At 50.0% G+C, this 19,891-nt stretch overlaps 1 protein-coding gene across 2 annotated transcripts; it reads left to right on the forward strand.

Moving 5' to 3' along the window:
• Positions 1-5,650: 5,650 nt before the first annotated feature.
• Positions 5,651-19,813, forward strand: SV2A (synaptic vesicle glycoprotein 2A). Of its 2 annotated transcripts, none has more exons than XM_070785766.1 (13): positions 5,651-5,767; positions 9,448-10,413; positions 11,929-12,109; positions 12,925-13,076; positions 13,193-13,326; positions 13,894-13,983; positions 14,204-14,314; positions 14,485-14,573; positions 15,236-15,400; positions 15,615-15,748; positions 16,547-16,753; positions 17,354-17,513; positions 17,941-19,813. In XM_070785766.1, exons 2-13 carry the CDS (start codon positions 9,792-9,794, stop codon positions 18,122-18,124), a joined length of 2,229 nt encoding a protein of 742 aa, XP_070641867.1. In that variant the 5' UTR covers positions 5,651-5,767; positions 9,448-9,791; the 3' UTR covers positions 18,125-19,813. The 2 variants fall into 2 exon arrangements, with proteins under 2 accessions (XP_070641867.1, XP_019812125.2); XM_019956566.2 differs by lacking the exon at positions 5,651-5,767 and adding an exon at positions 7,309-7,442.
• The last annotated feature ends 78 nt before the right edge of the window (positions 19,814-19,891 follow it).

The raw sequence follows: 19,891 nt of genomic DNA on the forward strand, positions 1-19,891 counted from the left end.
TGTGGTGTTGGAGAAAACTTGAGAGTCCCTTGGACTGCAAGGAGATCCAACCAGTCCATCCTAAAGGAGATCAGTCCTGGGTGTTCATTGGAAGGACTGATGTTGAAGCTGAAACTCCAATTCTTTGGCCACCTGATGTGAAGAGCTGACTCATTGGAAAAGACCCTGATGCTGGGAAAGATTGAGGGCAGGAGGAGAAGGGGACGACAGAGGATGAGATGGTTGGGTGGCATCACCGACTCAATGGACATGGGTTTGGGTGGAATCTGGGAGTTGGTGATGGACAGGGAGGCCTGGCATGCTGTGGTTCATGGGGTCACAAAGAATCGGACACGACTGAGCGACTGAACTGAACTGAACTCAACTCCGTAGCCAACTGCTTAGTCACGTTATACAATTGTTTTTACTGAATAAATACATGTTGAATGAATGAATGTTTTGCCTTGTGACTTATTGGCTTTCTATATAAGCTATCCCCTCTCTAATTGGATTAAAAGCTCCTCGAGGGTAGGAATTTTGATGCTTCACTTGTTAGCATCTCTCATTGGAACTTTATGGTATCTTCTTTGCGACCCCATAGACTGTAGCCTACCGGGCTCCTCCATCCATGGGATTTTCCAGGCAAGAATACTGGAGTGGGTTGCCATTTCCTCCTCCAGGAGATCTTCCCAACCCAGGGATCAAACCCCAGTCTCCCACATTGTAGGCAGACGCTTTACCGTCTGAGCCACAAGGGAAGCCACTTATGGTATCTTAGAGAGGCTGTTATTGACCCTCTTATATCCCTCTTTATGCTCCCCATCCTGACAATCTCATGTGCATGAAGTGGAGTAGACAAAAAGTAGTGATAGGATATAAGTGGGTGCCTGATGTTGAGGAGTAGTCAATATTCAAAAATATATTTTTGGCATGTTACATGCTTGGCATGCAGGATCTTTAGTTCCCAACCAAGGATAAATTCATGGCCCCTGCAGTGGCAGTGCAGAGTCTTAACCACTGGACCACCAGGGAAGTCCTGAAGAAGAGCCAATTTGATGGATAAGTGGTGAAAGAAGTTACACCAGAAAGTAGTATAAGGCCGTGATTTAAAACCTTGGAAAGCTCTGAAACCCAGAGCTATGAAGCCAGAGACCTATATACTGCATGAACCTACTTATATGAAGCTCTAGAATAGACAAGTCTAATCTATGGTGACAGAAAGGAGATCAGTGGTTGCTAAGGATGGGGAGATTAACTTCAGAATGGCACAACAGAAATTTTAGGGGCAATGTTCTTTATCTTGATCAGAAGGATTGTTAAAACACATGGAACTATACACCTAAGATGGATACATTTTTAAAGGTAAAGAACTCTGCATCTATACTGCCTTTGTTCAAATCCTAGTTTTGCCATTTCTGAGTTGTGTGATTAATCAAGTTACTACTTAAGCAATCAGTGCCTCAATGTCATCTGTAAATGGTAATCATTTCATAGGTTAATGGGGAGGTGGGGTGAGTTAATTGTTGTAAAGTGGTAAGAAAAGTGCCCAAGTCAGGTAACTGCTCTAACAACGTCAGCCATCATTACTATACACCCATTTATCACCTCCTGCTCCACAGTCTTATTTCCCACACCCATATAAGCCATTTGTGGAGAAGAGCGGTCTGAGGGGTAGGAACAAGTCTAGACTAAAAGACTTCCCTGGTAGTCCAGTAGCTTAGACTCCATACTCCCAGTGCAGGGGGCCCGAGCTTCAATCCCAGGTCAGGAACTAGATCCCACACGCTGCAACTAAAAGTTCACATGCCACAACTAAAGATTCCGCATGCTGCAAAGAAGATCTAAGATCCTGCGTGCCGCAAATAAGACTCAGCACAGCTAAATAAATAAATCAGAGATAAACATTAAAAAAGATCTTCAATATTTTTACTTAAGAAATCCTTAGCAGTAGCAGTGTTAGTTGCTCAGTTGTGTCTAACTCTTTGCAACCCCACAGACTGTAACCCACCAGACTCCTCTGTCCATGGAATTCTCCAGCAAGAATACTGGAGTGGGTTGCCATTCCCTTCTCCAGAGCATCTTCCCCACCCAGGGATCGAACTTCAGGTCTCTTGCATTGCAGGCAGATTCTTTACTGTCTGAGTTACACAGATCCATAAACAAACAAAACAAATTATTTAAGTATTTCTTAAGGATTTTTACATATGCATGTACTTTTCACTGCCATTTAGATTAAAATGTAGCACATTCCCACCATGTGACCACTATTTCCTCTCACTGTTTAATTTGCTTTTTCTTGAACTTTATGTAAATGGAATCACAGGAGTGTACTCTTTTTTTGCGGGGGGGGGCGTGGTCTGGCTTCTTTGCTTAGTATTTTGTTTGTGAGATCTTTTTATGCAGCTGTATACTATTTTATGCAGCTATATACCCATGGGGTGTCAAAGAGTAAGACATGACTGAGCGACTGAACAACAACAAATATAGTAATTCAGTCTTTTAACATAGTATTCCCTATATGGGGCTTCCCCACTGGTTCAGCGGTAAAGAATCCACCTACAATGCAGGAGACATGGGTTGATCCCTGGTTGGGAAGATTTCCTGGAAGAGGGCATGGCAATCCACTTCAGTACTCTCACCTGGAGAATCCCATGGAGAGAGGAGCCTGGCAGGCTACAGTCCATGGGGTCACAAAGAGTTGGACATGATTGAAGCGGCTGAGCATGCACACATTCGCTATATGAATATAGCACAATTGGTTTATACAAGTTTAACCATTCTTTGGCTGACAGACATTTGAAGTTTTTGACTATTACAGATAGAGCTGCTGTGGAAAATCTTGTACTGTCTTTTATGTAGGACATATGCACTCATTTCTCTTGGGAGAGTATTTGTTGGATCAGATTTGACTTGTTTTTAAAGGATCAGCCTAACTGCTGAGAATATTGGGTTTTAAATAAGCAAGATTGGAAGTAGGGGAGCCAGTTAGGAGGCTGTTGCAGTAGTTTTAAGGTAAGAGATGATGGTGGCTTAGACTAGGGGGCAGGGGTGGAGAAGTGGTAGACACAGAATATATTTTAAAGGTAGGGCCAACAAGACTTGCTGATGTAGGGATAAGAGAAAGAAAGGAAATAAGGATACCTGTAAGGTTTTTGGCCTGAACACCTTGGTGAAAAGATGGGAAAGAATTCGTTCAGAAGTTTGTTTAAGGATCTGTTAAATTTGAGATGCTTATTAGATATTCATATGGTTGAATTGAGAGATGTTGAATTGACAGATGATGATTTTGAGTTTGAGCTTGGTGGAAAGGTCTGGACCTTTGGAGATAAAAATGTGGGAATTGATATCATAGAGATAGCATTAAGGTTAAGGATCTACTTGAGCTGATCACAAAGAGAGTAGGTGGAAGCAGAGAAGGGCCCTGGACTGAGCCCCTAGGAAACTTAATGTTAGTGGACCCAGAAAAGGGGCCCATGAAGGAGTAGCTGGTGAGGTGCATGGGTCCTTGGTTCTAGGGAGAAATGATGAAGTCTTTCCTCAGAACTTGAAAAATATATCCACCCTTTCCCTCTAAGAGTACAAGATTTCTATTTTAGAAATGGATAAGTAATGGCTAAGCAGAGAGTATGCAAAGACACCTTAAAGAAAAGACATGGCTCCCTGCCAGCAGAACTTGGCTTTAACCTAATTGAAAATATTTACATGTTTAAATGAAGAATATGTCAACCTAAAGAGAAGTCAGCAGTGAATGCTAGTAAAGGGAGAGTCCCTCAGTCCCATGTGGGCACAGCCTTTCCAAGAGCCATCCTGGAAAGAGTGCTTTAACCAGCAGAGTTAGAGTAGTCCAGGAGCATTGGCAAGGCTGCCCACAGCGTAGAGATGGGGGGTGGAGAATTGTAGCCAAGAAGAGTTTTCTGAACCCATTGGCACGACTCCTTGCTGGGGATGGCCAGATGCCATTAAAGATACAACTCCTCCTCTTTGGTTATATCAATGTGCATTTATATGTTGACATTATTGTTGACTTGGTTTAAAGGGAGAGAATGTGCTGGACATGCAGACATGAGTTTTCCTTCAGTGTGAGTGACAGTTAAATTTCTCTCTGTAACTTAACGCTTATGTATTATGGCTATATGTTTTAGTAAATTGTAAACTTTGTTGGCACAAAACAGTATTCCAAGATGTAGCTTTGTGAAACTCCAGAGACCCATATCTTTGTCAGTGATAAATTCAGTAACACAAATGCCACCTGTGAGGTTGGGGACACCCAGGTGCAAGCCCTCTCCATGTAACGTATCCCAACATTTTGAAACCTCTGTGCTTAACAGAACAGAATCACACATTATTAAATACAAGAGATCCAATGCAGCATCTACTCTAAGCCCCTCATTTTCCAGATGAGAAAACCGGGGTTCAGAGAGACAGAGAACTTGACCAAGGGCCCACAGCTTATTGGAAGTGAGAACCCTGGTCAGTGCTCTGTCCAAATAACCCCAGGCCTTACCTCGAATAGGTAGACTCACATTCAGTATGAGCATCTCCAAAGCACCCTGCTGCCCTCATCTCTGAAGCAAATATGTTCACCAAGTGGTATGTCTTGGATCTCTAAGCCCAGGTTACAGAGGCAAAGGAAAGATAAAGGAAAGAATTGAAACCAATTCACCTCCTTCTTGCCCTGGAAGCAAAAGTGTGTGTGTGTGTGTGTGTGGTAAGAGAAAGTGGGGAAGAGTACTGAGGGAGATTGTTTTGTTTTTTTTTTTTTTTGAGTCATTGTAACAAATACCTAGGGCTTCCCTGGTGGCTCAGTGGTAAAGAATCCACCTGCCAATGAAGGAGAGGCAGGAGATGAGTGTTGATCCCTGGGATCAGGAAGATCTTCTGGAAAAGGAAATGGCAACCCACTCCAGTCTTGCCTGGGAAATCCCATGGACAGAGGAGCCTGGCTAGTTAGTCTGTAGGGTAGAAAAAGAGTAGGATATGACTTAGGGACTAAACAACAACAAGAAGAAGCAAATAACTGGAAGGGGAGATGCCCAACTGGTCATGCCCGCTAAACCCCTGCAGCTTCTCCAACCTCTGCTGTCACCAGCAGAACGGAGGACAAGAAGGTCTGATTGGAAATTAATAGTCTGGACTATTTCTGGAAAGAGATAACAAGGATCCAGGAGTTTCCTTCTCTGGCAGTTTAGGATAAAAACCACATTTTGTTACTCTTGCTTCCTCTGAAACAGCCAGGTAAACTTGGAGTGTGAGCAGTCCAGATTTGGGAGTTTGGTTGGGAACAGTGAGGAAGGGAAAGGGACGCTATTTGAAGGCAGAGCGAGTCCCTAAAATTCGTGGGTCTTGCCATTCTGGGACGGAGGCGCTGAGGAAGGGGCTGCCTCGTTCAACGTCTCCCTTTCTGTCTTCCCACTTGCCTTCCTGACATCAGTATTACTTTCCTTAGATCCTTTAGTCTTTAACTAGGAGGGGCTGGTGTCATCTCCAGCTGCCCCTGTGACAGCCCCTCCAGCACCCTCACCACCTCTCCCCAGAACCCCGAGTCCCTCCCCATCCTCTTTTTTTCTTCCACCCCCCACCCCCCAACAATGGTCTCTCCCGATGCTCTCTGGTGCGGGGGGGGGGCGGGGGAGGGCGGGGGGAGGGCGGAGGCGGGGCCGGAGCCCGTGGTGGGGCAGGTCTGCATTGCTGCTTCCCCTGGTACCCAGAGCAGACGCCGCTGCCGCCTGCCCCACTGCCGGGACCCCCGCCCTCACCCAGACTCCCTTATCTGGGGGACTCAGCCCAGGTGAGACCCCTCTCTCAGTTTCTCAGCTCCACCCCGCCCCGGGGCAGCAGCATCCTCGCCTTGCCTTGCAGCCATTTTATCCTCCGATGCTTTGCTTGTGGGGAGGGTGACCGTCCCTCATCAGGGGTGAGGGGATTGCTGGTGGTTTGAATGGACATTTATGGCGGTTGCTGTGCTGATCAGAGAGAGAAATATATATATTTATACATATATATGTGTGGAGGAGGGTTGTTTTTCTCTACCTTAACCAAGCCCATACTACTCTCCTCAGATATTAACGGGGGTGGGGGCTTGTAAGGTGGAATAGGGTTCCCTCAAACTCCAATTCCCAACTCATCTTGTCCCCCGCCTCCACCTACCCACACCGACACCCCCCCCCGCCCCGCGTGATAGATGACCTTGGCTGGGGCGGGAGAATATGCTGCCTCAGTCTGTGCCCCTGGACTTGGGTTGCAGCGGGCGGGGGGGGGGGGGGTGGGGGCGGGGGGGTGCGGTTGGGTTTGTGGGGTGTGTGTGGGGAGGCGGTTGGTGGAGGAAGGGCAGATGAAGGAGGGAAGAAAGGGAATGGTGAACGGAAATGTTGGGTAGATAGAGGTGGTGAACAACCAGGCTTGGGGGCACGGTTGGGGGTGGGGCTGGAGGCAGGCAGTCGCTCCGGGGTGGGGGGAAGGGGTGTTGAGTGTTGATGGGCACTAGTCCAGCAGCAGAATCAAGGGTGAGGGGAGGCGCTCAGAGAATGGGTTCAGTCAGTTCTAGGGACTCCGCTCTTACACCAGAGTGGGGCAGGATGGGGAGGGTCGCCGCGGATGCTGGCAGGGGCGGTCTCTATGCCTGCGCGCGTGAAGATCTCCCCTTGCATTCTGGTCCCTGCCACTCCGAATTCCTCCTCGGACATTCTCCGCTGACACCTTGATCTTTTCCCGTCAGAACTGTGGAGACTCCATCTTCCAAACCGTAGGGTAATATGTAGGCAGGGGTAGTGCAGCCTTGGCTGTTCTGGTGTGGGGATCGAGGCTCAGTTACCCAGCAGTGGTGGGGAGGGGTGCTCCAGCACCTCTCTCCCCCACATCCATGAATGTTTTGATAAGTGATTGCTTTTTAATGACCTTGTCACCTGGGCTAGGGTGGGTTGGGAAATCCAGGTGGCTTCCAAAGTCAGGGGCTTTGATGGAGGTAAGGGGTTCTGGACCTCCCCACCCCACAACCAATCCTGGGCTGACTGAGTTATCCTGAGAGGAGGCCTTTGCTCAGAGTCTCCCGCCTCCCCCCATCCTCTGCAGAAAATCTCCCGGGCATGTTTTCCCATCAGGTGAAGCCAACAGACCTTAAAGGGCCCTGTAACCCTGAATCTTGTCTCCTTTAACCTCTACATCTCCGAGTCTGTCTCCCTCCCACAAGCTTAGCCACCCTGTGCTGCTTTGGGGGCTAAAAATAGCACCGCTTCCTCACCAGCTTGAAGAATTTGTCTTCTTTTTCTCCCTCCTGAGCTCCTGGGCTTGTTGGCCCTGGGGGAGCTGGCTGCTGAGCCTTCACATCCTGCTGTGGCTCCGGGGCCCTCTGTACCCTTCCGGTTCCTCTCAGGGGTGGAGAGTGTAAACAAACACCGAGCGTGGCTCCTCCTGGGCCCATCTGCCTGCGCCAGGGTCTGGGGGGAGATCCTAACTGGGAAGGAAAGGTGAGGCAAGCAAATTGCATGCAGAAAGGGGATTCCACTGTTCCCTCTCTCTAATGGGGGATGGTTTGGGCCTTGAACCACAAGGAAAGAAGGTGACATAGGGGTCACTGGTTCTGGTCATCGTGGTCTACTGCTTACATTTGACCTGAGGGCGTAGGGCTCTGCTTTGCCAGTGCTTCTTTCTGAACTACATAGCATTACTTACCCCTTCTGCCTGGGCCACCGTGTGTGTGTGTGTGTGTGTGTGTGTGTGTGTGTGTGTGTAAGTGTATGTGTAACATTTAATGAAGGCCCTGGATGGGTGGGAACAGAATGAAGCAGGATATTTTTAGGGGAATGATCTCTGATCAGAATCTAGTCCTGCTTCCTTTGCTTCTATGAAGGAAGAGGGGGTTCTCCCATGCTTGCCTCTGGAGGATGTCTTTTGTGGGGGAGGGGAGGTCCAAGCCCCCTTCATTCTATATCAGCTCCTACGCAATGCGGTATTTATGGACTCCTTTTTCCTTGACTCCTGGAGGAGCAGAAAGGATTAAGGGATTAGAAAGGGAAGCCATGGAGGAAGGAGGTACAGCTATAAACCTTAGATGTCCATGTTGGAAATGTGTTTGATTTTCCACCTCTACCCCGACCAGTGAAAGGGGGCCCATTTATGACATCCTGAAGGAAGGTGGCAAGCCAGTCATCACCTCTTTTTTAGATTTTGGTCTGCCCTTTTCTCCCCATGACCTCAGATTCCACGTCTCCCTTTTTGTGAGTCTTCCATTGTTTGTCTGGAGCAGACAATATAGGTCCAGCTGCTGGCATTTGTTTGAACACAGAGGGGTCTTGGGACTCTGTATTGGGAGGTTACAACAGCATCCAAATGTGACCCCCCCCTGCTTTGCCCTTGATGCTTCTTTCACAGTTTTCAATCTAATAGGAAGGAAAGAAACTAATAGAAGGTCTGTTGTGAGATTAAATTATCACATCAACTTGGAGAAATAGAGATTATTATCCCCAGTTTAAATATAAGGACTCTGAGGCTTAGAGATGTTCAGGAATCTGCTCGAGATCAGTTAGTAAATGGCAGAGCTGGAATTTCAACTTATGTCATCGGATTGTCATGCGCTTTGCACTGAACCAGCTCTCTCCTTGCCAGTATCCCTTTCTGCCATTCACCCTAAAGAGCATCCACAAGTGGCTTTTGTTCTAACGTCTTGTGAGGGAGTGGAGGTCATCTTACCACATTACTGTCACCACAAAGCGTAATAACTAATATTTACTCATCAGTTGTTATGTGCCAGGCACTATGGTAAAGAGCTTATATTCATTATGTCATTTAATCCTTACTTCCCCCTCTTAAATGAGAGGGAACTAAGGCTTTGAGGATCAGAGACATGCTCTTGGTCACTTAGTAAGCTGTTGAAGCAGGAAGTCAAATCTAAGTCTGTCTGACTCTGGAAGCTGAGCTTTCACCCACTGAGCTGCGTTGGGAGAAGACTCCTCCCTGTGAAGCCTACAACCATGGAACCTGAGGAAGGACCATGGAAGCCCCATCTTCAGATGCCATCAGTGGTCTGAAGACAACAGGTTGAAGGATTCAGTTGTCCTTCTTTACGTTCCCCCCAAGCTCTGCTCCCAGTAAGAAACCCAGACCAGACTAGAGAAGGGAGTTTTGGTTTCTCTATTTCCTCTTTTATCCTTGGCAGGTGGGTGGTAAAGCAAAGGGTCTGTTCTTGAAGTGGGGCCAGGGATGAGGAGATGGGCTCTGGGTAGCTGATTGTGACTTTGGAGCAAATCCCATAGGTCTAGTCTCCAAGGTCAAAGTAAGGGACGTATACTGAATGGCCCATAGCAGGCCCAGACAGTCATCCTTTTTTCCTGAGTCGGGCTTGAGGCCAGCAGGCCATCATCTCTGTAACACAAGGCCCAGGTGGGGCTCTGGGTTGGCCGGAGCACTGTATTGGCCCTCTTCAGTGTCTTAGGCCTCACAACCTCCTTTTTTCTCCCTCTCATCTTTTTCTAGATCTCCAGAGACTCCTGGAAGAGAAGTAGCAGCCTTTTCTGAGTTATCCTGGCTCCCCAGCTTAGCCTCCCCAACCTAGCTCCCCCTCCCCTTCCAGTACCCTCTCTCCCCCTCTTCCTTCCCAATGCATCCAACTGAACTGGGTGTAGGCCAAAGCTCTTCCCTCCCTTCCCCTCCTAAACCCTCACTGGCCAGATCCTATATTCTATTCTGTGCCCAGAGTTACTCAAACACACTTCATCTAAGTAACTCGGGGAAGTGGTCTTTCTGACTCCACGAGCTCTTGTGCAAAATCAGAATAAGGAAGGGGGGAAGATTCGGTGAAGTAGTCCCAAAGCCCCATCATGGAAGAGGGCTTCAGAGACCGGGCAGCTTTCATCCGTGGGGCCAAAGACATTGCCAAGGAAGTCAAGAAGCATGCAACCAAGAAGGTGGTGAAGGGCCTGGACAGAGTCCAGGATGAATATTCCCGGAGATCCTACTCCCGCTTTGAGGAGGAGGACGATGATGATGACTTCCCCGCCCCTGCTGATGGCTATTACCGCGGGGAAGGGGCCCAGGATGAGGAGGAAGGCGGCGCATCTAGTGATGCCACCGAGGGCCACGACGAGGATGATGAGATCTACGAGGGGGAATATCAGGGCATCCCCCGGGCAGAGTCTGGGGGCAAAGGCGAGCGGATGGCAGATGGGGCACCCCTGGCTGGAGTGAGGGGGGGCTTGGGTGATGGGGAGGGTCCCCCGGGGGGGCGGGGAGAAGCGCAGCGGCGGAAAGAACGGGAAGAACTAGCCCAGCAGTATGAAGCCATCCTACGGGAGTGCGGCCATGGCCGCTTCCAGTGGACACTCTATTTCGTGCTTGGTCTGGCACTGATGGCCGATGGTGTTGAGGTCTTCGTGGTGGGCTTCGTGCTGCCCAGTGCTGAGAAAGACATGTGCCTGTCTGACTCCAACAAAGGCATGCTGGGTAAGACACGTTGCGCTCCAGCCCCATCCTGCCCCAAACTCTGGAAAACAGTTCTCTGTGCCTGAGAACTGCTCCTGTCCTCACCACTGCATTCCTGAGGATCCTGGTCCCAAGATACCCCTGGGAGGGCTCAGGGTTCCTCTGTCATGCTCTCTGCCTCCACTCCCCCCACCCTGACACCCTCCTCTAGAGGTTGGGTCATGGTGAGATTGCTTGTGCAAGAGAAAAGGCACATGGGCTGGGGCTTGGGCCTGTAGTTGTGGGGTGTCTGCTTAGTTCTGTAGGAGATGGCTGTGATGGGATGGACCCCCATTTAATGTTTCTTCAAAGCCTTTCCTCTTGTTACCCTGATTATTTCCCCTCTTGGGGGGAACAAGAAGGCAGTATCCAAACCCCTTGATTTAAATGAGGAGAGTCAGTTTGGGGTGGTGGGGGGCTGGGAAGAATCCAGCCAGAGAAGCTGGTCACACTTGCTCTTCGTTAGCATTGGGAATTTTCAGGGGCCAGCGAGTGGTCTTTAATGGCCCTTCCTGATGGAGATCCCAAGGGAGGAAATCCCCTAGAAGGGGATCCCTCAGAAGGGATCAGGTCTTGCTCTGTCACCAAGTTGCCACGAGATCTTGGGCAGTTTCCTTCTCCCTCGGGCTGGGCTTCGGCCTGGGTAAAATGCAGAGTTTGGAGCAGATAACTTTTAAGACCAATTCCAACTCTGATTTTATGAAAGAAGAAAGGAACAGGGGAGTTTGGGGACCAGAAGTATTGGAACTGGAAGGAATAAAAAATGGATTTATATGTGGGCTTCCGTGGTAGCTCTGTAAAGAATCTGCCTGTAATGCCGGAGACTGGGGTTTGATCTCTGGGTCGGGAAGTTACCCTGGAGAAGGAAATGGCAACCCACTCCAGTATTCTCTCCTGGAGAATTCCAGGGACAGAAGAGCCTGTGGGCTACAGTCCATAGGGTCGCAAAGAGTTGGACACAACTGAGCGATTTTCACTTTCACTTTTGTGTGTGTGTGATTTCCTGGGAGGATTGAAGGAATGGAGCCTCTTTCCCAGGGAACATGAGAGACACCTCCTGCCGCTTGGAGGGCATCAAGTAGAGAGGCTAGAGGGGATCCTGGGAGGGTCTGGGAATCTAGGCAGATCCATTTCTCATTCCAGGCAAGCTAGAGATGGGGGTATTGTGTATGCGTGTGTGTGTGTGTGTGTGTGAGAGACAGCAAGAGAGTAAGAGTGAGCAATAAGGAATGAGAGGGAAAGAAAGGAGAATTCTAGGGCTGTCCCATGTCTGCATCTCTGCCTTTGAACCTCCAGGCTGCAGAGATGACCTTCCATCTTTGCTCATGTAATGCATCCTCTCTCACTTGATCTCATCTCTGGGTAGACTTAGCTCCTACAAGTCCTTCAGATCCTCTGTCCATGCTGCTGCAGTTTCAGCTCATTTAAATGTCTGGCGAGTGGGAGAACCTTAGTGTGTCTGCTCATATCCCTTCTGCCTCTGTTCTCTTCCTTCAGGCCTCATTGTCTACCTGGGCATGATGGTGGGAGCCTTCCTCTGGGGAGGGCTGGCTGATCGGCTGGGTCGAAGACAGTGTCTGCTCATCTCACTCTCAGTCAACAGTGTCTTCGCCTTTTTCTCATCTTTCGTCCAGGGTTATGGCACTTTCCTTTTCTGCCGTCTCCTTTCTGGGGTTGGGTGAGTGTTCCCCTCATGAGTCCCTGGAAGGCAGGGCTGCGCCTTGGTTGCTGTTATACCTCTAGGGCCCTACATAGTGCCAGGCACACCAGCTATACCTCAAATATGTGTGAACGGAATGAATGAAATCCTCTCCCTTCAGGCCAGTTTCTCCCTGTCCAGGACCTGTCTACTATCTGTCCAGATTGTCATTCCATATCTGGTTCACTCCCGAGTCCTCCACCCTACCTTTTAGTCCCATTCTGAGCCTGGTTCCCTCAAGAGACCCAGTAGGGCTCAACTTCACCACTGGGTATCTGTGGTTATCCCCTTCCCAGAGCATAAATATTTCCTGCATTCAACAACAAACCTTGTTCATACCCACACCTGCCAGAACTCTGAATGCCTGAGCCACCCAACTTCTACACTTCCTCTGCCACCTGCATGTCCCCTTTGCATAGTCTCCCAGCTCTCTTCTGGCCTGCTTCCTCAGATTCCTCTTGCTCTTCTTCCTTTGGGATTTCCCCTCTTTTCTGAATATCGGCTCTCCCTTCCAACTCTGTAGTCATCTTCAAGATTCAATGTTTGTTCCTTCTCATTGCCTGAGACCTGCCTGCCTGTTTCCTAGGATCCCAAGGGTCCCAAGACAAAGGATCCTAGGGTCCCAAGGATGGGTGCCTGATGGCTGGTGGTGAGGGAGCTTATAGGGCATGGTGGTGAGGAGTTTCTCTTTAAAAGGTTCAGAAGATGAAAGGGACTTGGGGATCCAGAGCGCTGGGGTATGGAATCAGGAATTTAGCCATTTTCCAACGCTGAATTCTTGCAATGCCCTTCAGGATCGGAGGGTCCATCCCCATCGTCTTCTCCTATTTCTCGGAGTTTCTGGCACAGGAGAAACGTGGGGAGCATTTGAGCTGGCTCTGCATGTTTTGGATGATTGGTGGAGTGTACGCAGCTGCTATGGCCTGGGCCATCATCCCCCACTATGGTGAGCAGCCCCCAGAAAATGTACCCCAGACTCTGTCTCTCCTCTCCTGTGCTCCCTATGGTAGGACCCTACAGCCTCTGGCCTCTCTGCTGATGCTGTGACTCTGTCCTTGCCAGGGTGGAGCTTTCAGATGGGGTCTGCTTACCAGTTCCACAGCTGGAGGGTCTTTGTCCTCGTCTGCGCTTTCCCTTCTGTGTTTGCCATTGGGGCTCTGACCACACAGCCTGAAAGCCCCCGTTTCTTCCTGGAGGTGAATGGGGCTGGGGCTGGGCTCGGGGGTGGGCAACAGGGGCTCCTGCATTCAAACACCCACCATGGGCTGGGTCTGGTCCACGTGGCAGCCTTCCTTTCCTAGGGTCCAAGGTCTGGGGGGCCTTGATCTCACTTCCTTTGTCTTAGAATGTCTTTCCAGAGGAGTTCTGTGGGTGTTAAAACCAGAGGACCTGCTTCACCATGGGTGGCTTAGGGTTTTGCAGGCAGGGGTCCTGACCCTGGCCCTGACTTTACGGTTCAAAAGAGGATCCTACAGCCCACCCCCTCCCACTTTATCCTGACCCAGCAGGGTGAGGACGCTCCTCCTGCTCTGACTACATACTCACGGACCATCTTCATTTCCCTCGTTTTCAGTTTCTCTTTCCATTGTGCCAAGGGATCCCCAACTCTTGCCCAAGCCTGGTTATCTCTTGCTGTGCTCCCCCTTGGGCTCTTTGGGAGTGCTTGGTGGGTATGCCCCTAGGTCAGGTTGAGAGAGGGGGATCTGTAGCCCTGGGTCAGGGAAGGGCTGACCCAGATGTGGGGATTGTTTCTGTGGCTCTAGAATGGGAAGCATGATGAGGCCTGGATGGTACTGAAGCAGGTCCATGACACCAACATGCGAGCCAAGGGGCATCCTGAGCGAGTCTTCTCGGTAAGCCACAGTCCTCCAAGTGCCCACACCTGGCCCCTCCCTGGACTCCTCCCCCGACTCATGCCCACCTTCCTAGGCCGCACTGAGATCTCAGTGGGATCTCTCAGGGTATCATGTCTCCCTCCCATTTCCCACTCTGCTACCGCAGGAGAAACTGGGGTACTTGGAAGGGCTGGAAAGTACAGACTAAGTGACTGCTCACTCCTTCTTTTGACCCCAGGTAACCCACATTAAGACAATTCATCAGGAGGATGAGTTGATTGAGATCCAGTCTGACACAGGGGCCTGGTACCAGCGCTGGGGGGTCCGGGCCTTGAGCCTGGGAGGGCAGGTAATGAGGGCGGGGATAGTGGAGAGGTGGAGAGGAGGGCAGGGCTGGAGCTTGGGGGTGGGGGTGATGCGTGAACTGGAGGGAGCTGGTAGGGGCAGAAAAACTGGGATCTGGAGGTGCTAGAACTACTGGCTGGCAGCCGCTGTATGACTTTGTCCTATTCCGCCTAGGTCTGGGGGAATTTCCTCTCTTGTTTTGGTCCAGAATACCGCCGCATCACTCTGATGATGATGGGTGTGTGGTTCACCATGTCATTCAGGTGAGGAGCTGGGTGGGGTGGGTCGGAAGTGCTGGATGTGATGGTCTGTGGGTTGGGAGAGAGGTGGAGAAAATGGAAATGAAGGGGATGAATAATGAGGGAAGGTGCTGTTTGGATCCCCTCTGATAGTCCACCCGGCTCCTCTACCTCACTCCTTAATCCAACAAACTTATATTATAGGCAGAACAGTATTAAGTTTCTATTCTGTGCCAGGTACCCTGCTGGGATGGAATAGATGTGGTCTCAGTCCTCATGGAATTTACATCTTGGTCTAGGAGCTAGACAAACTAGCTGTAATGAGGAGTGCCCCGGTGGGAGATGTGCACTGGGAACAGGCTTCCCAGCCCAGATTGCTGGTAGGCTGGAGAGGGGATCTAAGTCCTGAAGGAGGAATAGGAGTTAGGCTGAGGGTGGGATGGAGAGACTGTTTTACACAAAAGATAGAGCAAATGCCTGGGAGGTAAGAAGTAATAGGCAGGAGGGTTAGAAGAACCTGAAGTCCCACAGAACCACAGCAGTTGGTGAAAGATGAGATGAGGTGAGAGATGAGGCTGGGGAGGTGAGCATGGTCCTAACATGGGCTGACTCCTCTGTTTCTTTCTCCTTCTGGACTGTGTGGTTCTAATCCATGAGCCCTGATTCCATTGCCCTTGACGCTTCAGCTACTATGGCCTGACTGTCTGGTTTCCCGACATGATCCGCCATCTCCAAGCGGTGGACTATGCAGCCCGCACCAAAGTGTTCCCTGGGGAACGTGTGGAGCACGTGACTTTTAACTTCACCTTGGAGAATCAGATCCACCGAGGGGGACAGTACTTCAATGACAAGTATGTGGGGATCTTTGAGCTTCACCCCTTCCACCTCTCCTACCCTTTGCCTTTTTTGTGAGTCTGGGGGTTCAGAGACAAGCTGTTTGGGGGCAAAGACCCGTGGTTCTTCTCAACCCTGCAGCTTCCTGTCTTACTTCACTGTTACTTCACGAGTGTTGGAGGAGGGTGTAAGAATGAGGGGAAGGTGGCTTTCATCATCCTGGCTTTACAGGTTCATTGGGCTACGTCTGAAGTCAGTATCCTTTGAGGACTCCCTGTTTGAGGAGTGTTATTTCGAGGATGTCACATCCAGCAACACATTTTTCCGCAACTGCACGTTCATCAACACCGTGTTCTATAACACTGGTAAGGTGGGATGGCTAGAGGCTGACAGACCAAAGGATTGGGTGGACCCTGAGCTGGAGAAAGGGAACCTTTTTCATTCCCTAACTCAGGGTTCTCAAGCTGAGCTCTTCAGAGCCTTGGAGGTGATAGGGGGGTCTGTTAGTTACTACTAACAATTACAACAATCTAATGGTAATTGATCATTTTTCTGTAATAAGTAGAACATCTGACGAAAACATCAAGTTTGTTTGCTTTTGGCTAGAATTGAAACAACTTAATATTGTGATATTAATGCACTTTTGAAGAGGGCAAAATCATTCAAAAGAGCAGCCTTGGGAAAAAAAGAAAAACAATCCTTTTCTTTAACAGGGATTCTCAAACTATACGCACATGAAATGCTGGTTTTGTGAGCTAGACTCAGGTTTCCCACCTTTAAATGGAGTGCTGAATGAGGTTTCCTATCTTGCAGAAAAAAAATGGATAAGATTCTAAGGCTTTTTAATATTTGCTCAGTAATTTGTCCTAAACTTATGGCTCTGCTACTGCTTAGAGTAGACAAAAAGAATGAACAAGAAATCAGTAGACATCATTAGGAGAAAACATAGCAACAGCCAAGCACACTGTTTCATTTGGTAAAACTATGGTCATTTTGTGGCATAAAAGGATCCTAGCTCCTATGGTGTTTTGCCATAGTGTTCTGACTGATTCTGAGAGCCCCGCCTGCTAAACCCCTCAAAGGCAGAGCCCTGAGCATAAGCAATAGCAGCCTCCCTCTCACATGTGCCATGATTGTCTGCCTGTCTTGGCCTTCGCCCCCAGACCTGTTTGAGTACAAGTTTGTGAACAGCCGTCTGGTGAACAGCACATTCCTGCACAACAAGGAGGGCTGCCCCCTGGACGTGACGGGGACGGGTGAAGGCGCCTACATGGTGTATTTTGTCAGCTTCTTGGGGACGCTGGCTGTGCTTCCTGGGAACATTGTGTCTGCTCTGCTCATGGACAAGATTGGCAGGCTCCGAATGCTTGGTAAGGGGGAGAGGCTGGGTGGCGGTGTGTCAGAACTGACTAGGAGGCCAGGGGAGGGCATGGCGGTCACTGGGCTTCTCACCTTAGTCTGTGGAAAGCTTAGCCAGAGAAGGGTCTGTGTCTCACGTCTTCTCCTTGGAGGGAGTGGGGGGAGGTGGGGGCTGCATGACCAGGCGGGGTCTGTTGAGGAAGCTCCTCTGGGGATAGGAGGTGGGCAGAATAGCAAGTCTAGGATACAGGCTTTGGGGTCATGGGTTTTGAATCTCAGCTCCACTGCATTTTAGGTAAGTTACTCACCTCTGTGAACCCAGCTGTCTCATCTGCAACATGGCAGGGATGACAGTACCTCTTAGGAGGCTGACTTATTAGTAATGTATGTAAACCATCCAATTGTTTGGTGCATAGCTTGCACCAAGGAATGGTTGGTACTGATACTGTTAATAAAAAGACAATGTAGGTGAGATTGGAGATGAGGGAGAAGCCTTCCTTTTGGGTACCCTGGCAAAGAAAGTGTCTCATCCTGGTCGAAGGGACAGAGTGGGCTGTGGGTGGCTTTCATCATGGCCACACTCATGCTGCTTTCTTCCTCCCTGGCTCCAGCTGGCTCCAGCGTGATGTCCTGTGTCTCCTGCTTCTTCCTGTCTTTCGGGAACAGTGAGTCCGCCATGATCGCTCTGCTCTGCCTTTTCGGGGGGGTCAGCATCGCATCCTGGAACGCGCTGGACGTGTTGACTGTTGAACTCTACCCCTCGGACAAGAGGTAACAGGCGTGTGGTGGGGGCAGGGCAGCAGGTTTAGGGCTCAGAGGGCAGGACAGAAACGGGGTGAGGAAGGGGGCTGATGGGGAAGGCATCTTTAGGGGTAAAAGGGTACATATTCCCCTTGAGTTTCTCTTCTAAAAGCTGGTAGCATTTTTTTTTTTTAAGCTGGTAGCTTTTATATTCACTCCTTGAAGTCTTTAACTATTAACCTAATTTTTTGGTGTCCCTTCCCCCTTGCCTCCCAATTTATCTGTATTCCCTGGTTTGTACCCCTCCTAATTGCTCCATTCTTCCTCTCCCTCTTGGACACTGCTGGCTCTCTCCTTTACCTGCCCTTCTTCCCCCACAAATCCTCCCATGCCCCGTCCTTTGTCTCCCTCCCCGGCCCCTCCATCCCATTTGCTGTGCTGGGGGACTCCTGAGCAGAACCACAGCCTTCGGCTTCCTGAATGCCCTGTGTAAGCTGGCAGCTGTGCTGGGGATCAGCATCTTCACGTCCTTTGTGGGAATCACCAAGGCTGCCCCCATCCTCTTTGCCTCCGCTGCCCTTGCCCTCGGGAGTTCTCTGGCCCTGAAGCTGCCCGAGACCCGGGGGCAGGTGCTGCAGTGAGGGAATCTCGGGCTTTGCGGGTGGCAGGCACACTGTGAGACCAACAATTCCCTCTTCCCGTTCCCTGCCCTGCCATCCTGGCTGCAGAGCCCTCGTTCCCCGCCTCCTGTTTAGTGTCTTAGCCATGTATGCGTGAGTGTGTGTGTGTATGTATGTGTGTGCATGTGTGAGACCCCGTGGGCAGGGACTACAGGGAAGGCTCCTCCATCCTAGATTTGGGGTGTAGCTCTGTTTCCCACCTCCTACCACCCCTGACTTTGCACAAGAGAAGGCTTGGCCCCACCCTTCTCCCCCAGTGTTAGTGAGAGGCCCTTGCTCTTCCCAGCTCCTGGGGCTTTTCCCCCTTATTCCTTCTGCCTGGGCTCTGGCGAAACCACAAGCAGGTGGTTATGCCGGGGGCTAGGGCTTGATATAGACCATGGACCAAAAGAACTTCTTAGAGTTGGAAGGGCCTAGAGTGCCCTCTCATGCCTCCTGTTGGATGCTGGGAAAGTAGCAATAAACCTCAGCCCCCTGGCCTCCAGTTCCCCCTCAATTTGGGCTACAAGCCTGAATTTTATGAAATTAGCTTTCTGATTCTTATTTATTTATATATTAAGTTCTGAGGCAGCTCAGCAGGACTGTGTGTGTGTGAATGCTTGTATACACTTATGTATGTGTGTGTGTGTGTGTATGTGTGCTGTGGGGTGGGGGTGTCATTATACTGTCCTAAAATACAAGCCAAGGGTAATTTCAGTGGACACACACACAGGTACCTGCTCCCCACAGTACCTCCCCTAATCTTGTTTCTGAGCCTGGCCTGGGTGGCAGGAGCCTCGGCAGGCTGGGAGAAGAGTCTCACAGTCTAGGAACAGCCAAGGGCACCTGACAAAGTTCATCTCCTCCCCATCTCTCAAGAAGCACAGGCCTCCTCTGGAGTGAGAGGCTCTCCCTACACAGCACAGACGGGAACAGCACAGCTGCCCTCCCACCTCGACTGTCTCCTCACAGGCAGAGGAGCAGGGGAGGGGAAGAAACCAGTATGTGGTCAAACCAGCAGATCAAAAGCACAAGGAGCTGGGGCAGGGCAGGAACCGGGCTTTCCTAGCAACTCCTGCACAGTGGGAAGAGTTTCAGCAGTAAGCCGGGGACCCCTAATGCAGGACCAGAAGCCTCAGTTTCCTCATCTCACCCTCCCCACAGGATAGCCAGTGTAGGTTAAGCTGCCCCTGCCCCCTGCCCCCGCCCCGTGTGGTTGCTTTCTTGGGTGCCCCAGTCCTCCACCCCCAACACTGTAGCTGTGATGTGTTGTAGTTTTTAGCTGTTTGTAAATGTTAAAAAGTTAAAAGGAAAAAAGTGAAAACAAACAAAAAAAGAAAATCCAAATTCAGCCGCCTCATGCTGCGTCTGGTGCCCCCACCCTATGGTCACTCCCGTTTTGTAAAAGTGAACCAGGTGGTGACTGTTTAACTCTCTGATGTCTGTGCTCAAAGAACTGCCTTCTCCAGTGCCCAGTGTATGAGTGTGCACCCTCTCTCTTCACCCTTCACTTGCTGGACGCAGCCCTCTCCCCTGCACCTCCCTGGAGGGACCCATCCATCTCCCTTACTCTCCTGGGGAACCCTAAATCTAACTCTGTTGATGTAAAAAAAAAATAAATGAAAAATACTGATGAAAAATAAAAAGGAAACAAATCCTTCAAACCTAAAATGGCTATGTCTGCTTCTTCGCCTCTACCTACATCCAACTTTGTTCTGCATCCTGAGGCAGAAGATGGTGAGCTGGAAA

This window comes from Bos indicus, chromosome 3 (assembly GCF_029378745.1).
Source record: "Bos indicus isolate NIAB-ARS_2022 breed Sahiwal x Tharparkar chromosome 3, NIAB-ARS_B.indTharparkar_mat_pri_1.0, whole genome shotgun sequence".
In the NCBI taxonomy this organism is placed as follows: domain Eukaryota; kingdom Metazoa; phylum Chordata; class Mammalia; order Artiodactyla; family Bovidae; genus Bos; species Bos indicus.

What these genes read in the sequence shown, in the direction of transcription:
- SV2A (XM_070785766.1), top strand. Translation starts at nt 9,792, where the DNA reads ATGGAAGAGGGCTTCAGAGACCGGGCAGCTTTCATCCGTGGGGCCAAA. An exon ending in CGTCTCCTTTCTGGGGTTGG is followed by an intron (nt 12,110 to 12,924) that starts GTGAGTGTTCCC and finishes AATGCCCTTCAG; the next exon opens with GATCGGAGGGTCCATCCCCA. An exon ending in CACCGTGTTCTATAACACTG is followed by an intron (nt 15,749 to 16,546) that starts GTAAGGTGGGAT and finishes CTTCGCCCCCAG; the next exon opens with ACCTGTTTGAGTACAAGTTT.